Raw genomic sequence first — 18,310 nt, forward strand, 5'->3', positions numbered from 1 at the left:
TATTTATAGGGAAAAGAGACGTGCAGACGCTGTAAAGTAACTTCATCTTCGTCTTACAGAGTCTGACGTGACATTTTAAATGAAATGTGATTGATCTTGGTGAGCTGCCAAACTTCTCCTGGCCAGAATATCAGGAGGATAGTTTTTCATTTCAGTTCTATAGGAGCTGACTTTTGTCTCAAGAAAAGTTACTGTGGATTTAGGTAAAAGCAGCAAATCTTACTGGTGTGATGTATCAGACCCGAGTGGAAGGATATGATTTAACTTGTCTGAGTGTCACCTGGGTGTAAATCAAAGCCTGAAAAGATGGGGGAGATGGATTTCAGAATGCACTTTGAGATTATGGGAATGGAGCGGCCGATCAGCTCCGAGCTGAAAGTTTCAAGAGTTTCAGATGTGGTGCTGGAAGGCAGCATTGCTATTGTTCAGGGTGTAGCACTGGTGTAAATTGACAAAGGAGGTAAAAGAGTCTGTCCCGAGGGCATGCTTTCATCTCGGTGACAGCGGGTACACTCGCGGCAGCCCATAATGGCTTTCAGGTAGACTCTGTGTGTTTGTGTGAGTGACAGTACCTCTCTGATCTGGATTATCTCAGCACTGGAATGTTTTCGGTCCTCACCTGCAGAGAAAGAAGAGGGAAAAGATTGCGCTTGCGTAGGAGAGACATTTAGGCAGTTTGCATTTTTCTAATTTCAGCATCTCTGGATTATTATTCTCGTGATCCGGACTCAACTAAATAAGGGCCACCATGTTCCCTCAGAGGTGGACGTTATTGGCCCCGTTGACATACGCCGCGCATTAAATCCTCCAGCGCCAACAGATTGGAGGCTCGGGCGCCTCCTTTGGGAGGGGGGGGTTCCTGTGTCCAGTCACTGGAGAACCAGAGAGGGACACCTGGACCGGCAGGTGGCCGAGGTCCAAGCGCCTCCCCTGGGGCTGCATACCTCTCTCCTCATGATCCTCCCTGTCAGCCAGGACCACAGAGAGCCAGAGAGGAATGTGAGGTTTGAAGAAAAAAAAACAAAAAACAGTGAAGGAGAAAGTTCTGACAGAGAGTTGGACGGTGTCATTGTTTTCTCGGCTTCGAATAACGCTGCCTGTCCTCTGTTTAGATGGCTATCGTAAATAATAATCAGACTCTCTCTTAGTCATTGTCTCCACAGCTTAATGCGATCACCCGTAGTCTTTAAAAAAACCCAGCTGAGTTGATTTGTTCCACTACTTCAAGAAAAAGAGTCAAGAGGCTCTTGAATAGATAATGAAGTTAGCCCAAACCAAACCATGCTCACACACACATGCATTGTGAGTGAAGTGTGAGCGCTGTTAGATCATTGATCAACTCCAGACTGGAGTGAGAAGCCTCTGTGTGTATGTGTGTGTGTGTGTGTGGACAAATAGCTCTGTGTGTGCAAAGCAGATATTTGGACAAAGATTAGAGGGGTGTTATTACGAGCCAAAAGCAACCCAGACGCTTCAGTAGATCATTCACACACAGGCATGAGGCTGCTCTCTGACTGGGACTGCTCAGCTTAAGCCTCCATCACTCACTTTCTCCCCTTTATTTGGCTCCATCACACACACACACACACACTGTAAAAAAAATTTCTTGGCTTATTCTCCCGCTACAATTGGTGTATTGTACGACGTGAAGCCCTCACACGTTCCATGAAAACGAAGTGCACGAGCATGTGTGAACAAAACAATAAAAGCTTCAGAAAGACAAAAAAAAAAACCCGTCAAGGAATCTGGGTAGAGCTCCAACGCTTTATCCAATAATCAGATTTAAAGTGTTGCCCCAGAGAGAAAGAGAGAGAGAGATCGAGAGAAGAAACTCATCATCCAAGAATGTCAAACTGGCAGGAGAAGACATGATCCGACAGAATAAATCACTGGGCACCAGATTAGTTCGTTATTGGGCCCCCGAGGTTATCACAACTGGAATTTTCCATCGACACCAGCGCTCCCCTCCTGTCTGCTCTGTCCAAATTGTGCGGTCGTGACGTTTTTCGTTTAATGACATTACAGAGCTTTAGGATAATGCACATCTTGAGTGACGGGACAAATGGTAGCTCTGCGTTACCGCATCTCTCTTTCTCACACACACACACACTCTTGAAAAACTCAACCCAACTCTTTGAAAAGCAGCCTCCTCCAGCTGTTTCTGCTCTTAAGAGAGGGCTCTTCCAGACGCGGCGGATTTTCGCTTCACAACTCCTAAAGTCGGTTGCACCATCTTGAGCGCTCGGTTGACGCCCTGACACACACCCTCTGCTCGCTGCTCAATTTCCTGCCCCATGTCTGCTCTATAATCCCTTCTCATATCTGTTTTTCCCATAACTTTCTCCTCCCCGTCGTTTTTTTATATAACTTTACTGCCTTATCTCCGTTTCCTATTGCTTGCTCATATCTGTTTTTCATATAATATTTTGCTCACTCTGCCTTTTTTTTTCTCTCCTTCTTTTGCTTCATCTCCCACTGAGAGTTGTACGGCCAAGTTTCTCCCTCCCTTCCTCCCTTTTATTTTCCTCCCTCTCTCGGTTCCTGCTGAATAATGGGGAGAAATTGCTCTTGATTTATAATTGGTTCCATTCACTCTGATGCATGAGCTGCCAAAGGAGTTGGGGGGCCCCTTTTACCCTACACCCCCCCCTTTCCCCAAAATGACACAGGAACACACATGGCGAGCACAGGCTACAGATACAGCTACACAACTCTACGTATATATGACTCGTATGCGTGTGCATAGTTTGTCTTTTGGGTTCGGAGATAAGTGGTAGCCTGTTTTTTTGCATGTTGACATTTGGTGTTGGAAAAACTTCCTGAGGTCTGCATATTTATGTGCCTCTGTGAGTATACTTTTACCATGTAATAGGAGTTTGTGTGATTGCTTGCTTATGTGTCTTCAAGTGTGTGTGTGTGTGTGTGTTTGTGTGTGTGGGGAAAGAGAGAGAGAACACAAGCAGGGAAAGAATGGTTGTGGGCAGATGAAATATGTAACTGCATGTGTGTGATGATGAGCACTGTGAAATCCTGGGTATTAGTTAGTTTTCCCAGCAGAGTATGGGAGTGATTATGAGTACGAGTGTAATCCAGACTCTCTGTGGGCAGTCGGAGCTTCTTATAAACCGTTCACCTTCCATCAGAACACACACTTTACTATGCTCTATGTTGTCTTTTTTAAAATGTTTTGGTGCAGGAACAAGAAAATCAGATTATAAGGAGAGTCCAGCGCTAATAATAATAACTTTGACTGAATTAATAGAAGCAATTACGGATGTAGAATGAGCAACAGTGTTTGAGTTGAGGTGAAGTAGAAGGAAAACAAACATGTTTGTGGGGCTAATAATGACATTTAATGCATATTTGTTGTTTGGTCAGCCTCTGGAATTCTAATTTATTGGCTACATCCCTAGCATGTTTCCCTTTTTTCAGTCCATCCACCCTGCTTTTGCTCGGTTAGCTCCCTTTTTACCCCTAATGGCGCTTTTCCACTACATGTTACCGGCACAGCACAGCATGGCATCACAGACTGACATTTTATACGTGACACACACACAAACTATTGACTTGTAAAGCAGTTGATTTTCGATGTACTGAATCAGTTCATTTAAAAGATTTGTTCAGTTCTGACACAGTCACTGAACTGAAATACAGCTGCAGAATTTGTGATGCAACTCGCCGCTCGCGATCGCCGTCTTTCAACAGTGCTTTCGCTAAATACGCCAGCCTGCTGCTAACTATTGATATTTTAGTTTATAAAGTCTTTTTAGCTGATCTACAGTTCGGAATTGTTCGGTTTGATTCTTGTGTCGGACGTCGCTCTCGTGACTCTTCCAGGGACGACACTCTCTGACCAATCAGTGGACGGCAGTCTGACGATGTCACGCACACTATCGGCTCAGCTCGTCGGAGCACGCTCTAAACCGGTATCGTGTGCTATCGCTAATGAAAAAGCATGCCGAGTCGTGCCGTGCCAGTTCCGTGTAGTGGAAAAGCGGCATAATAGTTGAACCTCACTGTTGCGTGGTAATGCACCTTTACCTCTTTCACCTGTCATCCCATGCTCTATATTTTCTTAAAACCAATCACTTGTGCTTCAGTCCTCCATCCTTGGTCATCAACCTTTCTTCAAATATCCTTCCTTCCAGTTATTTTTTTCCCTACATTCTTCACAATAATCAAAGTCCAAGTCAGCTTTAGTTTCATTTTTACACAAGTAAACTCATAGAAAATGATCGAACATGAGGAAAAACAGAGTCGTGGACATGCCTGCACCACTCCCTCCCTCGTTTTTTTTATTGAACAAAAATCAAACCATAAGCTTTGTTTCCTTCCTTTTCTTTATCCTCCGTCTGGATCAGAAAACGCCAATCGTCTCCGCCCGTTCCCATGGCATTCCACGGCGGGCAGAGGAGGGCGGGTGCGAGCGAGCGTTCACCATGGCACCGTAATTAGCTCTCCGTGGTTAATTCAGCTTCGTTATCTAAATTATGCAAATGCGGCGGCGCCTAATTGATTAAAAAAACGCCCTCCTTCTTTCTCACATCTCTCTCGTTAATCCCTGACACTCTGCTGCTCGTTAGTGTTGGAATGAGGGGGGGGTTGGACGAGCATATCGCTCGTTAATACTTTGTGAAGCGTGTGTGTGTGTGTGTGTGTGAGTTCTCAGCCTCGTTAGGGACACACTGATGCTTTTGATGTGTAACGTCGCGACCATGAGAACGACAACGACAACGACGTCTGGAGGAGAGGATTTGGACCGGTCCTCGTTCCACCTGTTGGGCAGAGCTTTTCATGCCAAGATAAGACCGCAGCAGGTTTTCTTCTTGTCCCACTCTGAGAAAACTCATCTGAGGGATGATGATGATGAAGAAGAAGAGGAGAGATAAATGGGAATTAGGTTTTTTTGCCAAGTTTTTGCTTGTGTGAAGTAAGGAGGGAGTCTCCACAGCAGACTGTTCCATCTTTTTTGGCCTCGAAACAGACATGGCCTTGTGCAGCAAGCAAACCCTGGCCAATCAGATATGACCAGATTATCCAACTTTATTTATAAAGCGCTTTAAGAACAACAGCAGCTGAAACAAAGTGCTGTACATCAGAGATAAATAAAAAAACGTGTGACCTAATAGACCTAAGAACAAACAATAAAACACAAATAAATAGGTCTTAGAATAAAACTATAAAAAAGATAAAAACTAATGGTCGAAAGCCAAAGAGTGATTTACTAAACAATTACAACACATTTCTGTCCTCAATTCATCTGATAAAAGTGGAAAAACAAACGACGTAATACTGGAATTGATGAAAGGTTGTGGAAATATGTGAATAGTTTGAGTTTCAGTTGACAAAAAAGTGACCATTTCTTGTTGTTCTTATGTAGTTTTTGATCAAAAATGTATGTAAATATACAAAACTTGGGATATTATGAGATTCACTATTGCTCTTTCCCTGCACGGTTAAGCTGGTGTGTTCTCCAGACCTTGTCCTCATCCTCTCGAGTCAGACCCAGAGGCCAGCAAACGGATTGACTGAGTGAGGGGGAAAATATGTTGGGACATTCAGTGACACTCACTCACACAAGCCCTCTCATTGACGAGGCCCTGCTCTCTCCCGTTGACATCCTCTCTATTAATTTGAGTCACTGCTCTGCTCTCCCTCAAACTCTGACCATAAACCCCCTTCACCCATCTCACCATCAATCCCCAGACTTCTCCACATACTCCTCTCAAACCTCTTGGTCATTGAGCCCCCCCCCCCCCCCACCACCTCCACCCTCTTCTCTTTGGTCATTGAGTAAGGCCCATCAGCTCTTCCCCGGGCCCTTCAGAGTAGCGTCTCCCCTTTCTCCTGAGGTCCACGGGGTCTTTGTCCGTGCACCGGCTCACTGCTTTACAATGACTCTCCACTCTATTAAGGTGCGTTCTGCCTGTTAGCGTCGCCAGGGGCAACCTGCCTCCCGCATGGCAGATATGCAGCGTGGCATTGTGGGCCCACGGGGGCTCGAGCGGGGCAGTTGAACCCCCGGCACTCCTCACACTTGACACCGCATGTGTTTATCTAAAGGGGGGCTTTGTGGTGTTTGGAGAACCTCGGCGGAGGCGGAGGGGAAGGGGGGGGGGTAAAAAGACGTAAAACTGGGGAGGTGATAAATATTCAACAGCTCAGCTCCTCAGAAGGAGTTACTATCCTGTCCCCCCCCTCCCCTCCCTTCCCGTGTATCCTCTCCATGCCAGAAAGCAGATGGAATGTGAGCGCTCGGGGAGGAGGCTCCAGTCGGGTTTTATCCAATTAGCAGGGTTGTCAAAATGAATTTATCCACGGACACAGGAGGACAATGGGACCGGCAGTGGCTCCGGGAGAACGGGGAGGGGGGCCCCCGGTGTCTTTACTTTACTTTGCCACGCTCGCTATGAACATTCTGCCACAGCGACGTATGCAGGCACCGACATACCGACACACGTCTGCACACACCGCTGCCGCCGCCGCAGAAGAAAAACCTCCTCTCTCTCCTCCACAATATTTGTACTGTACGGTACGCCACAGATGCTGCACCTGTGCTAACGGAGCTGCGTGTTTGTCGTTTGAGTTAAATTCAAGTGCCTGGTTTATTCAAAACAAGTCTGAGTTGAGTCGTGAGTTCAGGAAGTGGAGTGGAGGGGGGGGGGGGAGGGGCCAAGTCAAGTTTTCACAAGCAGAGATGCTCTGGTCTGGAAAGTGACACAGCCTTTGACCATTGTCCTCATTCTACTTCAAAACATGCAATGAGAACCCCCCCCCCCCCCCAGTTTTAGCCCACGTTTACCTGACAGTTTGCAGTTTATGTGACTAAAATATAAAGTTAAAAACAGCTAGCTACTCTAATGCTAATGCTAATTGTAGCCTCGCTCGCTTACCTTTGGAAACCGGTTCGCCAAGTTAGCCGCAAAATAGTAGCACGCTAACGCTAAATAAATATGTGCTCGCGTATTGGTGAATGGACACCATGTTCTGCATTGATCAGAGCTCTGCAGAGCTTGATGGCGACATATTTATTTATATTCAGGTGTAAATGGTCTGAAAATGAGCAAAGGCATCGTCATGAAGAGTTTTCACGGTGAGATCTCTGTGTATAAAGATGGACTTGGTGTGATGTTTTGTGTACATTGGTGAATTCAGATATTGACAAACTCTCTGCTCAATTACTTTGAGGCTTTTCTGATACACAAGATGAGATAAGATAAGATATTCCTTTGTTAGTTACACTGTTACAGCAGCAAAGGCAGTACAAATAAAGATAATAAACATGCATTAGCAAAGTACACTATATAAAGCTGTATTAAGTCCACCTATTTCTATTGTTTGGGATTGGTTTTAAATTAAAGCTCTTTACAACTTCTCAAATATTAAATTTAACCTGAAAATTAACTTATCACCAACGTAGTAGAGGTGACCAATGCACTAATTAAACAGGTTTTGTCCTTATCTTGCTTTTAACTCGGGGAGTCTTCACTGTTGTCAAGTCTCAATCCCGCTGCGTGATTGCAGAGAGAATAGTCCTGGCGAACAGTAATCATACTTCTGCGCTGCAACTGACAGGTTTTTTTTTGAGAAATTCACACACAACTCCTCATAGCGCTGTCACTGAAAAATGTTTTTCACGCCACAGAGCCTGCGAGTGTTTGCCACGCATCGTTTTTTTTTTTTTCATTTCTGGTAAGGAACAAAACACACACACACAGCTTCTCTTAATTTAGACGAGCTGTCTGTGTCTGTGCTCTGGTTTTTATCAGTCACGTCGGTGCGTAGGAGGCTCTTCTTTTTCGCCGCCTGTAACCTCTCTGGGACGTGGATGTCAGGGCTAACTTTTCATCCCGTGGTATCTGCTAAGCAAACACAGGCTCAGCTGACTAATGAATCACACAGAGGGTTTTTTTTTTGTAGTGGTGATGTACGAGCGGCCTTTGAAACTGATCTCCACTTTTATTTTGAAATGTAAAAGACAGAAACCTGAGGTAGCATGTCCCACTGCGTGTCCATGTCCAGTTGGCACACACACACGCACATCGCTGTGGTTCACGGTCAGGGACAGGTGCTTTTGATACAGATGTTGTGTTGTGTGTCTTTTATGGGCAGCTGTCCTCTGGGCTGCGTCCATAGAGCCACGAGCCACAGAAGCCACAGGCCTTCACCTATGCTCGCTCCTCATCCCACAGCAGTGTGCTGTTTGTTTACTGAGTCAGCCCACGACTGATGGGCCTCTCTGAGTCCACCAGTGAGTCAATGAAGCCGTACATGTATGTTCAAAAGTTTGGGGTCACTTATATGTCCTTATTTTTGAAGGAAGAGCACTTTTTATTATTATTAAATGAATCAGAAATACACTCTATGCATTGTTAATGTGGTAAACGACTAATGGAATATGCACATATGTGTATAGAGGCCCGTTTCAAGTGTTCTAATGGTACATTGTGTTGGCTAATCGCGTTAGAAGGCTATTGGATGATTAGAAGTCCCTTGCAAACCCTTGTGCAATGTCTTGACTATGTTTTCTATTCATTTTGCAACTCTTTTGATGAATAAAAGTCTGACTTTTAATGGAAAACACAACAAAAATTGTATAGGTGAGCCCAAACTTTTGAACGGGAATGCATTCAGAGACCGAACACGTCACGAATGTTTGATAATTGCAGCGACATTTTATATTAACACCCGCATAACTGCGAGAATGTGAAATGAGGTCACTTCGTGTTAGTATAACCCACAGAGAATTATCACTATTTGAATCTGTTTTTGCATCTTTAAGGTCACCGTTTTCATTTTTTTTTTTACACCACAGCTGTCTTCAGCTATGTTTTTCAGCAACCGTCAGCATTTCTGTTTTTGTTTCTCTGAAATTCCACCGCATACTGCGTCAAAACCACGAGCAGCAAGTGTTTGAGCAGCAACAGGGATCAAACGGAGCGAGAGGAAGACAAAATATTGGACACCTGTTTGCCCAGTTGACCGGGGGATGGGGGACGAAAACACAAGGGGCTAATGTTTTGTTGATTCACCAAATAAACGTACTTTTTAAATGTACTTTAGATGATGTCCTCCAGGCTGTACAGAATGTACTGACCTCACCTCGGTGCAGCAGGGCTGTTGTGAGGCCTATTGTGTCGGTCGGCGAAGCTAACTGCTGATTTTCCATCGGCAGCCATGCTGCTTTGCTCGTTTTCAGTGGACGTGCCAGGCAGCTAAACGGCTGCCATTAGATGATGAAGGTGCTGTAAGAGTTTCCACTCCACTGTCCTGCTTTGGCCCCTAGTGTGTGTGTGTGTGTGTAGAGTCCCTCCTCCCTGGGCTTCATTAATCATCCCCTTGCCATAATAAGTTCAAGACAAATATGTATGAGAACGTTTTTTTTTGTGTGTGTGCGCTACTTCCATTTTTGCTGTAGCCTTTAGTGTGTTCATGTTCTCTAACATGTGAGAGAGACAGAGAATGAGGAGGGTGGTCCTCTCTTTCTCTCTGACGGGAAGTTGTTAGTTTAACCTGACAGGAAAGAATTCGGGAAACTTGGCAGCAAACGACAAAGGGAGTGAGAAACTCGTCTCTGCTTTAACTGTGAATACACTGACCATCGTCTTTAATTTTCCTCCCGTATAATAATGACGGAAAACTATGAAAGAACCCTCCTCCATCCCATGTATCATTAGTTGTTCTTTGTCCTGACTCTTAAATGCAGCCTGTGTGTGTGTGTGTGTGTGTGTTTCCTCCTCCTCCTCCTCCTCCCGGAGCGTCTACCTGTATCGGTTACACCTGAGCGCGGGGGGAAGGTGGAGAGGGGCTCGGGTTACGGGTTACGCAGAATGAGGGCGCCTCCTTTGATGACGGATGGGTGCGGGTGCGAGGCAGAGGAGACGGGGTCAGCGGCGAGATGGGGGCTGACAGAAAAGAAAGGCTTTATTTGTGTCTGGAGGTTTCGGCTGCTGAGGGTTGTGTTTCATTAATGGCTGCCTGTTTTGTGTACGTGTGTGTGCATGTACGTTGTACAAGTACGATAGACGCAGTTGAAATCAAATGTTTTTTGGCATTTCCGAGTGCGTTTCAGTCAGAATAAAGCAGAGCTGAAACGATTAATCGGTTACTAAATTAATCGTCAACATTATTTCATCAGTTTGAGGCCTTTTTCATGATTACAACAAGATTTCTGATTGTTTTAGCTTCTTAAATGTGAATATTTTCTTTGTTTCTTTGCTCCACATAATAAATCATTAAAACTGGGCAGTTAATGGCGGTTAATGCGCTAACGGTGGTTAACGTAAACGCACATTAGCGCATGGTGCGTTCCCATGACGACGGACTGGAAAAACATGCGTGTGACGTCATGTTTAGGTACCATTTACCTTGTTAGCTCGTTTAGCGTCTTTAGCGCAACCAACAGTCGAACTGGAGCGTTCTATTTATTAAACGAAAAGAGCAGCGCTACAAATAACTAGCGTACCTGTGTACCGCGTATGTGTGCGTTTAGTTTAAAGTTTAGCGTTACTTTAGAGACTCGTTTTAATAATCGGGAATTACGTAAACATGACGTCACGCGCGTCTTTTTCTGGTCAACTGCGGGTAAATACGGCATCAACGAGGACGCCGTGTTTACGTGCGGCGGTACCGGAATCCAGGCACCGTTTACCATTTAACCCCATTAGCTCCTTTAGCGCCGTTAGCGTGCCTACAGTCGAACTGAAGCGGTTTGTTTATGAAACCAAAAGAGCAGCGCTACAAATAACCAGCGTACCTGTGTACTGCATATGTGTGCCTCAGTTTGTAAACTTTAGCGCTACTTTAGATAGTGTTTATTTCATATTTTCTGCCATTTTATGGACCAAACGATTAATCGAGAAAAGAATCGACAGATTTAATCGATTACGAAAATAATCGCTCTATTTCTGAGTGAGTTTCAGTCAGAATAAAGTGGTTTATGCTGTTTGTTGACACCTCCGTTCTGTGTTTTTCAGGGGGGACGTGTATGGAAGATGTCTGGAAAGAGAGACTGGACTCCGTGGATGAAAAAGAGAAGGGCTCCAGTGTTGTGTGCTCTGGGTGCAGTACTCCTATGCTGCCTCCAGAGCGCCGCAGCCTCCATCTCTGGTGAGTAGACAAAAAAACTACCTGAATCTCTAAAGCAACAATCTGTTATATATATATATAAAAAAAGTCCTACTTTATTACTGACGCCTTTACATTAGTTTTTTTTTTTTAAACACCTGGAACATGGATAGATCCTGCCAGGAAAAATGATTGTGGCTTCCAGGCATGGGAAGTGTTTTATGTGTCTGTCAGCAGCAACAGCAGTTTGTTTGAAATAAATCTGAAGCAGTAGGTCGTGTGTATAAGCTGCACGAGCTACCAAGCGTGCACTGAAACTGGGGGGGAAAGTGTTATGTGTATGTACGAGAATTTTCCCTCGTTAGTCGATGAGTGAATTGAAAGAAAACTGGTAAACATTTTTGATGACTGATGAATCGTTGGAGTCGTTTTCCAAGCAGAGATTTCCAAAATCTCGGCTCTGGGATGTTGCAATGGGCATTGGTCATGATTTTCTAATTTAATTTACAGACAAATGATGACGATTGCATAATATGTCAAAATTCAACAGGTGAGACATGTCTTTATGTCTTGACTCGTTTTTTTTTATAGTTTATTTTTATTTGGGAGCACTTTCACATTTAAAAAAAATTACATTTATAAGACACAAATCACATTTATACATACATATCAATAGAAATAATATAATATGGATTAAAAATTGTACTGCATTAAGTCTTATCTAAATAAAAATGTGTCTTTTCTAGAGCTATCCCTTCCATTTTATCTAGAGTAATTGACACTGTATTGCAACCACAAGCTGCAATTAACTATTATTTTCCTAATCTATTAATCTGTCAATTTGTGGATTTGGTTGTCCACAAACCAAAATGATTCAGTTTTAACGATATCTTTGTTGTGTGGAGCAAAGAAACGAAGAAAATATTCACATTTAAGAAGCTAAAACAATCAGAAATCTTGTTTTAATCATGAAAAAAGCTTCAAATGAATCAATTTCCCCTGGTTTGCTTTCTTCAGATGAGGTCCCACTCTTCACCGAAGAGCCGGCGTCCGTGGTGCAGAAGCTGGGCGGCAGCGTGACCCTGCGATGCGCCGCTCGTCCGTCCTCCGCCAACATCAGCTGGCGTCTCAACGGTCAGGAGCTGTTGGACGGGGAGCTGGGCGTGGTTCTGGGGCCCGGCGGCCTCTTCATTCCCACACTGTCCAACGTGACGCTGGGGAGGTACCAGTGTGTGGTCAGCACCGGCGCTGGAGCTCTGGCCAGCGTGCCTGCTAATGTCACCGCTGCCAGTGAGTAACCACCCACACACACACACACACACAACGCTGCGACAAATAAACACGCACACACACGGGTGTTCTGTTGGTTTGTCAGAGTATTCATTCTTCTTTAACAAAAACAGTGCAGAGGCGGTATTTGTTAGTTTTAAAAAAAACTTCTTGTACTTTTCCACTGTGCACGAGTAGAAAAACTCCTCGGCGCTCGTGATGTCGCACGTCATTGATTAGCGACAGTCAGACTGTATTTATTAGACGACAGCTGTGGTAAAGCGGCGTCATATTGATCTAATGAAGTCAGAGTCGATCTTTCTTTCTCCACGCTGACATTTTTACTGCTCCGAGTGCGTGTTGTTATATTTGAGATGCATCATGGGACTCAGGAGGGGCCTGAAGCTGTGTAACCTGAGCCAGAGGAATGGAGGGGGACTCGGGGGGCCTGGGTGTGTGTGTGTGTGTGGGGGGGGGGGGGGGGGGTTGGTGCAATCAGGGCAGTGAGAAGGGACCTGGACTCAGCCTTGGGGGCTCAACTGGCCCCTTTTCTCCCCACAACACCACATTCCTCTCCACAGGCCCCCGACAGCAAGGCTCACCAGAAATTATGGCCCCGTAATTGGGCAGAGGGCTAGAGGGGAAATGATGTGTGTGTGTTTGTGTGTGAGGGGGTGGACGGAGAGGAGAGGATCTGGGTGTACACTACTGTTTTTAAACGTTTGGGGTCACTTGGAAATGTCCTTATTTTTTAAGGAAAGGCAGAAACGTGCAAACGTCTGGTTTTTAATGGAATATGTACATAGGTGTATAGAGGCCCATTTCCAGTGTTCTATGGTACATTGTGTTTGCAAAAGGCTATTGGATAATTGTGCAATGATGTTAGCACAGCTGAAAACAGTTTTGTTGCTTCTTTCTAATGATATATATCTAATTATGATATTTTCTATTCATTTTGCAACTCTTTTGATGAATAAAAGTGTGACTTTTAATGGAAAACACAACAAAAAATTGTAGTCGGTAGTCTAGGTCGGGACATAAACACACATGCACACAAAAAATAGAAGAAAAAGGGTGCAGACGCTGTCAACTGTATTGTTTTCCCTGTAGTGATGTGATGTATGAGGCTGTCATAGCTGGAGGAACTGGAAGTGTTTTCAGGCCAGTCAGGACAAGACGAGAAGATGCGCTGTCACATTCTCTGTTTCTGTCAAATCCTTCACTGCATCACACACACACACACACGCAGGTTTCTCACTCTGCACTCTGTCACTTTCTCCCCCTCCTTTCATTATCTTCCCTCCTCTTTTGTTGACTTCACCTCATGTTCTTTGCGCAGAGTGATATTGTGTCCAGCTGCGATTACGAGCCAGTGTGCTGCACATGTACAAAGGCATTAAAAGTTATTGATAGCTCCAGTACGGAGGATGAATTGTGTTGAGATAACCACATGTGGAGCCAGACTGCTCGCCCCCGACAAAAACTTCTCTAATTTAATAACGCTCTCTCCTTGGCCACCCCCAGACTGCCTAAGGAATTGCTCCATGGGGAGTGTGTACGTGCTTGCCTTTTTCCACATGAGCCCACTCTTAGTTAGTTGTGTGTGTGTGTGTGTGTGTGCGCACATGTTTTTTGTGATCAGCAGAGGTTTTGATTCCAGACTGCGCTTCTTTGGCGTGACTTAAAAGCTCCTCGCTTGAATTCTTGTGCAGACAATCGCCCTCCTCCTCCTCCTCCGCCTCCCCCTTGAGCGGCAGAGAACATAAGACATGTATCTGCTCAACGTGAGCGTTCGAAACGCTGCACAAACATGTTATAATTCAGATGCAGGCCGCCCTCCTCCTCCTCCTCCTCCTCCTCCTCCTGCTGCTGTGCATAAAGATGATGAATGCACCTTCTCTCTTGAAATATTTAAGAAGGCTTTGCCAAGCAGCCCTGGTGCGGGAGGTCTGCTTCACTTTATGAATACCATCAATCCTCCAGGATACACACACACACACACACACACACACACACACACGTGTACACTTTACATGCACGCACATACACCTGAGAGGCAACACATGCGGGGCTGTTCCTGTCAAGAATGCGGGGCAGTGGAGCGATGGTGGGGGTAAAAAAAAAAGTGCTTTTTTTTGTTTTTTGAGGACTTTGAATGTAGAAGGCAGACGGAGAGAGTACATGAGACGAGAGAGGAGGAGGTGGAGAGGGAGGTGGCTGTAAAAACAGCACCTGATTGATTTAGCAAATGGAGCGCCACACAACCCTTTTTTTCCTCCCCTAACACTCACACTCTTACTTAGGTTGACATGTCCTGGCTGGGATTCTCATCTTTCAGAGCATGAGCTGAAACACACTCAGAGATGGAAGTGTGTGTGTGTGTGTGTTTGTGTAGTGTCCAAGTGTCTAGACTTCGGCTAAATAAGAATTCATTTTTAAATCGAAAAATGAGATTCGTAAACTGTTCAATGAGCTGCAATTTAAACACTCTTTTTGTTGTTCTTTGAGATGTGTTATATTAATTATGCACAATGACGATAGAATGAGGTTTCTAGGTCCAGGTCATGTTTCAGAGATCTTGGGAAGAATTCCTTAACCCTACGTTTGCTGCTTTCCATCAAATACAGAAACTGGAGAGAACAAAACACAGTCATGTGAGGAACGGGAGGACATTTTGTTTTTGCATTATAACAATAAAGAATCTTGAATAAAAAAAAGACAGAATTTACATTTGTGTACAAACAAAACGAACCTCAAAATACTCGAATAGCAACTATAATATCGGTTTAATCATTCAAAAGATTGTATTTTATCTGTCTGTCCGTCTGGAGAAAAATAATAAATCTAATAGATCTAACGTTTGTCAGATTATAAATGACGGGGGGGGGGGGAACTCGGTGGAACGAGTTCCAGACTCCAAACCTGTGACTACTTCCAGTCTGTTGAGCTGTCACTCTAAAACTCAGTAGCCAATCAGCAGGCAGCTTCCTAAGCCCTATGGCCAAAATCACACACACAAAAACACGGCGCAAAGAATAAGCGGAGTGAAACGTGTTGTTTAAAAATATCGGCACAAATCGAACTCGCATACTGTGGCTTTAACTGAAATTAACTCGTTGAATTAGAGCTAAGTTTAGTTAAACATGGCGGATTGTTAAAAATTAATTAACACAGGCTGCTAGATGTTTAATTATTCCTGGATACGTTTTATTTATCTTTCATTTCACTCCACGGACTGTTGTAGAAAGTTGAAGTAGTCTTTAGTGTTTGCACAATGAGGCGAATCTGGAAGTAAGAATATATATAACTAATAGCCACCAGGGGGCACATAGCACTCAGTTTGAATGTCAATTTTGTAAATGATGTTCCCGTTTAGAGGACTTTAGACCAAAGTGCAGCACATGTGCATGGACACCAGTGTGATTGACAGCCGGTGTCGTCCAATAGGAGCTAGGCTACATGTGACTCTATAAAATAGCATCATCTTCTTCCCTCTGGGCTTCTTCAGAGCAACATTTTGTTGTTTCCTCTCCAAACCCCACCCCACCCCAAAAAACTGGATATCTTTTTCCTGAAATGTAATAGCATGAACACCTCTGACCTCTGACCTCGTGGCCAGCCCTCTGGCTGCTCAGGTGGGAGGAGGGGGGGGTGGAGTTTAGGAGGTCAGAGGTCAGGTGAGTGTCTAAGCTGTGCAGACTGTGTGTCTGTGGGACACAGTTGCAGCACATGGTCCTCAGTAATCTCACTCCTCCGTTTTCCCACAGAAACTCCGCCGTCTCCGAGTGTAAATGTGGGAGAGAGGATTAACTCGCATCCACTCGCATGTTACAGACACCAATCTCAGGGATTTAGACTCATCCACGGTGACGTGGAAATGAGTGAAAGTGAAAAATTAGCCTGAGTTTGGCTTTGATGAGAAGGCATTCTGTGGGGACTTAGGCTCAATTCCATTTCACCCCTCCCTAACCCTCCATTTTGATCTTTCTTGAGACCCACTTATAGAAGTATAGGGGGAGAATGAAATGTCAGCGCTAAACCCAGGTTTTTCATCAGCACTCCAAGGAAACTGGGTCCTAAAGATATTAAAAAGGCTGTTATCTGCTCTCTTTTCTGCTGATGTCAACTATTTTGATCATCGATTCATCGGTGTGAAGCTTTTTTCACAATTAAAACAAGATTTCCGATTGTTTTAGCTTCTTAAATGTGACTATTTTCTTCGTTTCATTGCTCCACGTGACAAACAAATCATTAAAACAGAATCATTTTGGTTTGTGGACATAAACAAGACATTCGAGAACATTGTCATTTCCATGTTTTTTAACATTTTATGGACCAAATGATTAATTGATTACGAAAATAATGGGGAGCGTTCCACTTTGCTGAGCTAGATTTTAACCACTACCCCTCTGTAACTCGGTTCCAACGGGTCAAGGTCAAAATGAGAAATGGGACTAGGCCTATGTGCTTAAAAGAGCTTGGATATGGAAACGGCACAGTTCTTATTATTCCTCAGAATATTGCGCTCTGACTGACACATGTACATGTGATTAACACACAGCACTGACCTTCCCTCTCTTGCTTTTGTCTTCCAGAGCTGCGGGACTTTGAGCCCGAAGACCAGCAGGACATCGAGGTGGACGAAGGCAACACGGCGGTCATCGAGTGCCACCTGCCCGAGAGCCAGCCAAAGGCCCAGGTCCGCTACAGCGTCAAGCAGGAGTGGCTGGAGACTTCCAAAGGTACCCGGTCTCACCATCTCCCTCCCTGATGATTCCCATACTATCAGGATGATGATTTACTGGAATGCTATAATCCCGCTATCTGACCCATTATAAAACCAGTGATAAGGGAGGAGGGGGGGGATTATCTTGAATGTTGAAACATGGGAATGCGGTTGTTTATTTTTTCAAACTATTTACGTCTTAAGTCGCCTGGAAGAGGAGAAGAAAAGGCTCCTGTGGTTTGGCTGTGGTATGCTGATGATGCCTGGGAGCTGTAGGTACTGATATGTGCAGCTTATCTCGCACACAAGGAAATGAAAACCACATTGACAGCAGGCCTTTGGTCAGACTGGAGGGCTCCACCAAGTGGCCTCTGGCGGCAGTGCAGGAATATGAAATAATCTGGTTCTTTGCAGAGATTTAGTCTTACATCGACTGGATTTACAGGAGTTTGTGTGACTTTTAGCAACATAACTCAAAAAGTCAGGAAAGGATTTGGATGAAATGTTCAGGAAATGTCGGCATTGGGACCAGGAACAAGTGATACGCACTATTTTGTAGGCACTGAGCTGCATTGGTGGAGGTCTGCGCTCTCCAAGGGCTTTTCTAGTTCTAATATTCTTTAACCAGTTTTATTTTGTTTTTACTACTTCCTGTTAAGAACTTGGTAACATTGTAATCTAGTTCTATGTAGGTAAAGTTAATAACTATTAATCGGTTTGTACATAATTACAATTATATTAGGTCTCAAAACCATCACAGACACTAACTTCCCCCATTTAAGAATTTAATTTAAAGTTTTATGAGTCCACTCTGACTCGTTTCGTCGTCTTCTTCTCCTGCAGGGAACTACCTCATCATGCCGTCGGGGAACCTGCAGATCGCCAACGCCACGCAGGACGACGAGGGCCCGTACAAGTGCGCGGCGTACAACCCCGTCACTCAGGAAGTCAAGACGTCCGCCTCCGCCGACCGCCTGCGCATACGACGTGAGTCACCACCGTCTCAGGATTGCAATATATTTTTAATTTATTAGCGCGTGCTTTGTAGTCATGAGATGTCAAAGTTCACTGTGAAATATTACCCCGCTCGGTTAATTTAGAAACCACATCAGAGACAAATAACCCAGTATTAGAGAGCTTCTAAGTGACTGTGTGTGTGTGTGTGTGAAACATGTGGTGCACATGTGTGTTTCTTTTGCCACGGCATTGTTGCCAGGTTTTATTTAGATAATGTGTTTGATTCACACT

General features: G+C 44.5%; 1 protein-coding gene across 1 annotated transcript in view; it reads left to right on the forward strand.

Moving 5' to 3' along the window:
• Positions 1 to 18,310, forward strand: part of boc (BOC cell adhesion associated, oncogene regulated) — a 28,512-nt gene that overhangs the window by 1,932 nt on the left and 8,270 nt on the right. Inside the window, exons 2-5 of the mRNA XM_083901394.1 lie at positions 10,977 to 11,109; positions 12,085 to 12,357; positions 16,932 to 17,078; positions 17,906 to 18,049. Coding sequence (XP_083757520.1) covers positions 10,995 to 11,109; positions 12,085 to 12,357; positions 16,932 to 17,078; positions 17,906 to 18,049 — 679 coding nt within the window. The 5' untranslated portion in view covers positions 10,977 to 10,994. The remainder of the gene's footprint in view (positions 1 to 10,976; positions 11,110 to 12,084; positions 12,358 to 16,931; positions 17,079 to 17,905; positions 18,050 to 18,310) is intronic.

Source organism: Microchirus variegatus, assembly GCF_963457635.1.
Source record: "Microchirus variegatus genome assembly, chromosome: 15".
In the NCBI taxonomy this organism is placed as follows: Eukaryota; Metazoa; Chordata; class Actinopteri; order Pleuronectiformes; family Soleidae; genus Microchirus; species Microchirus variegatus.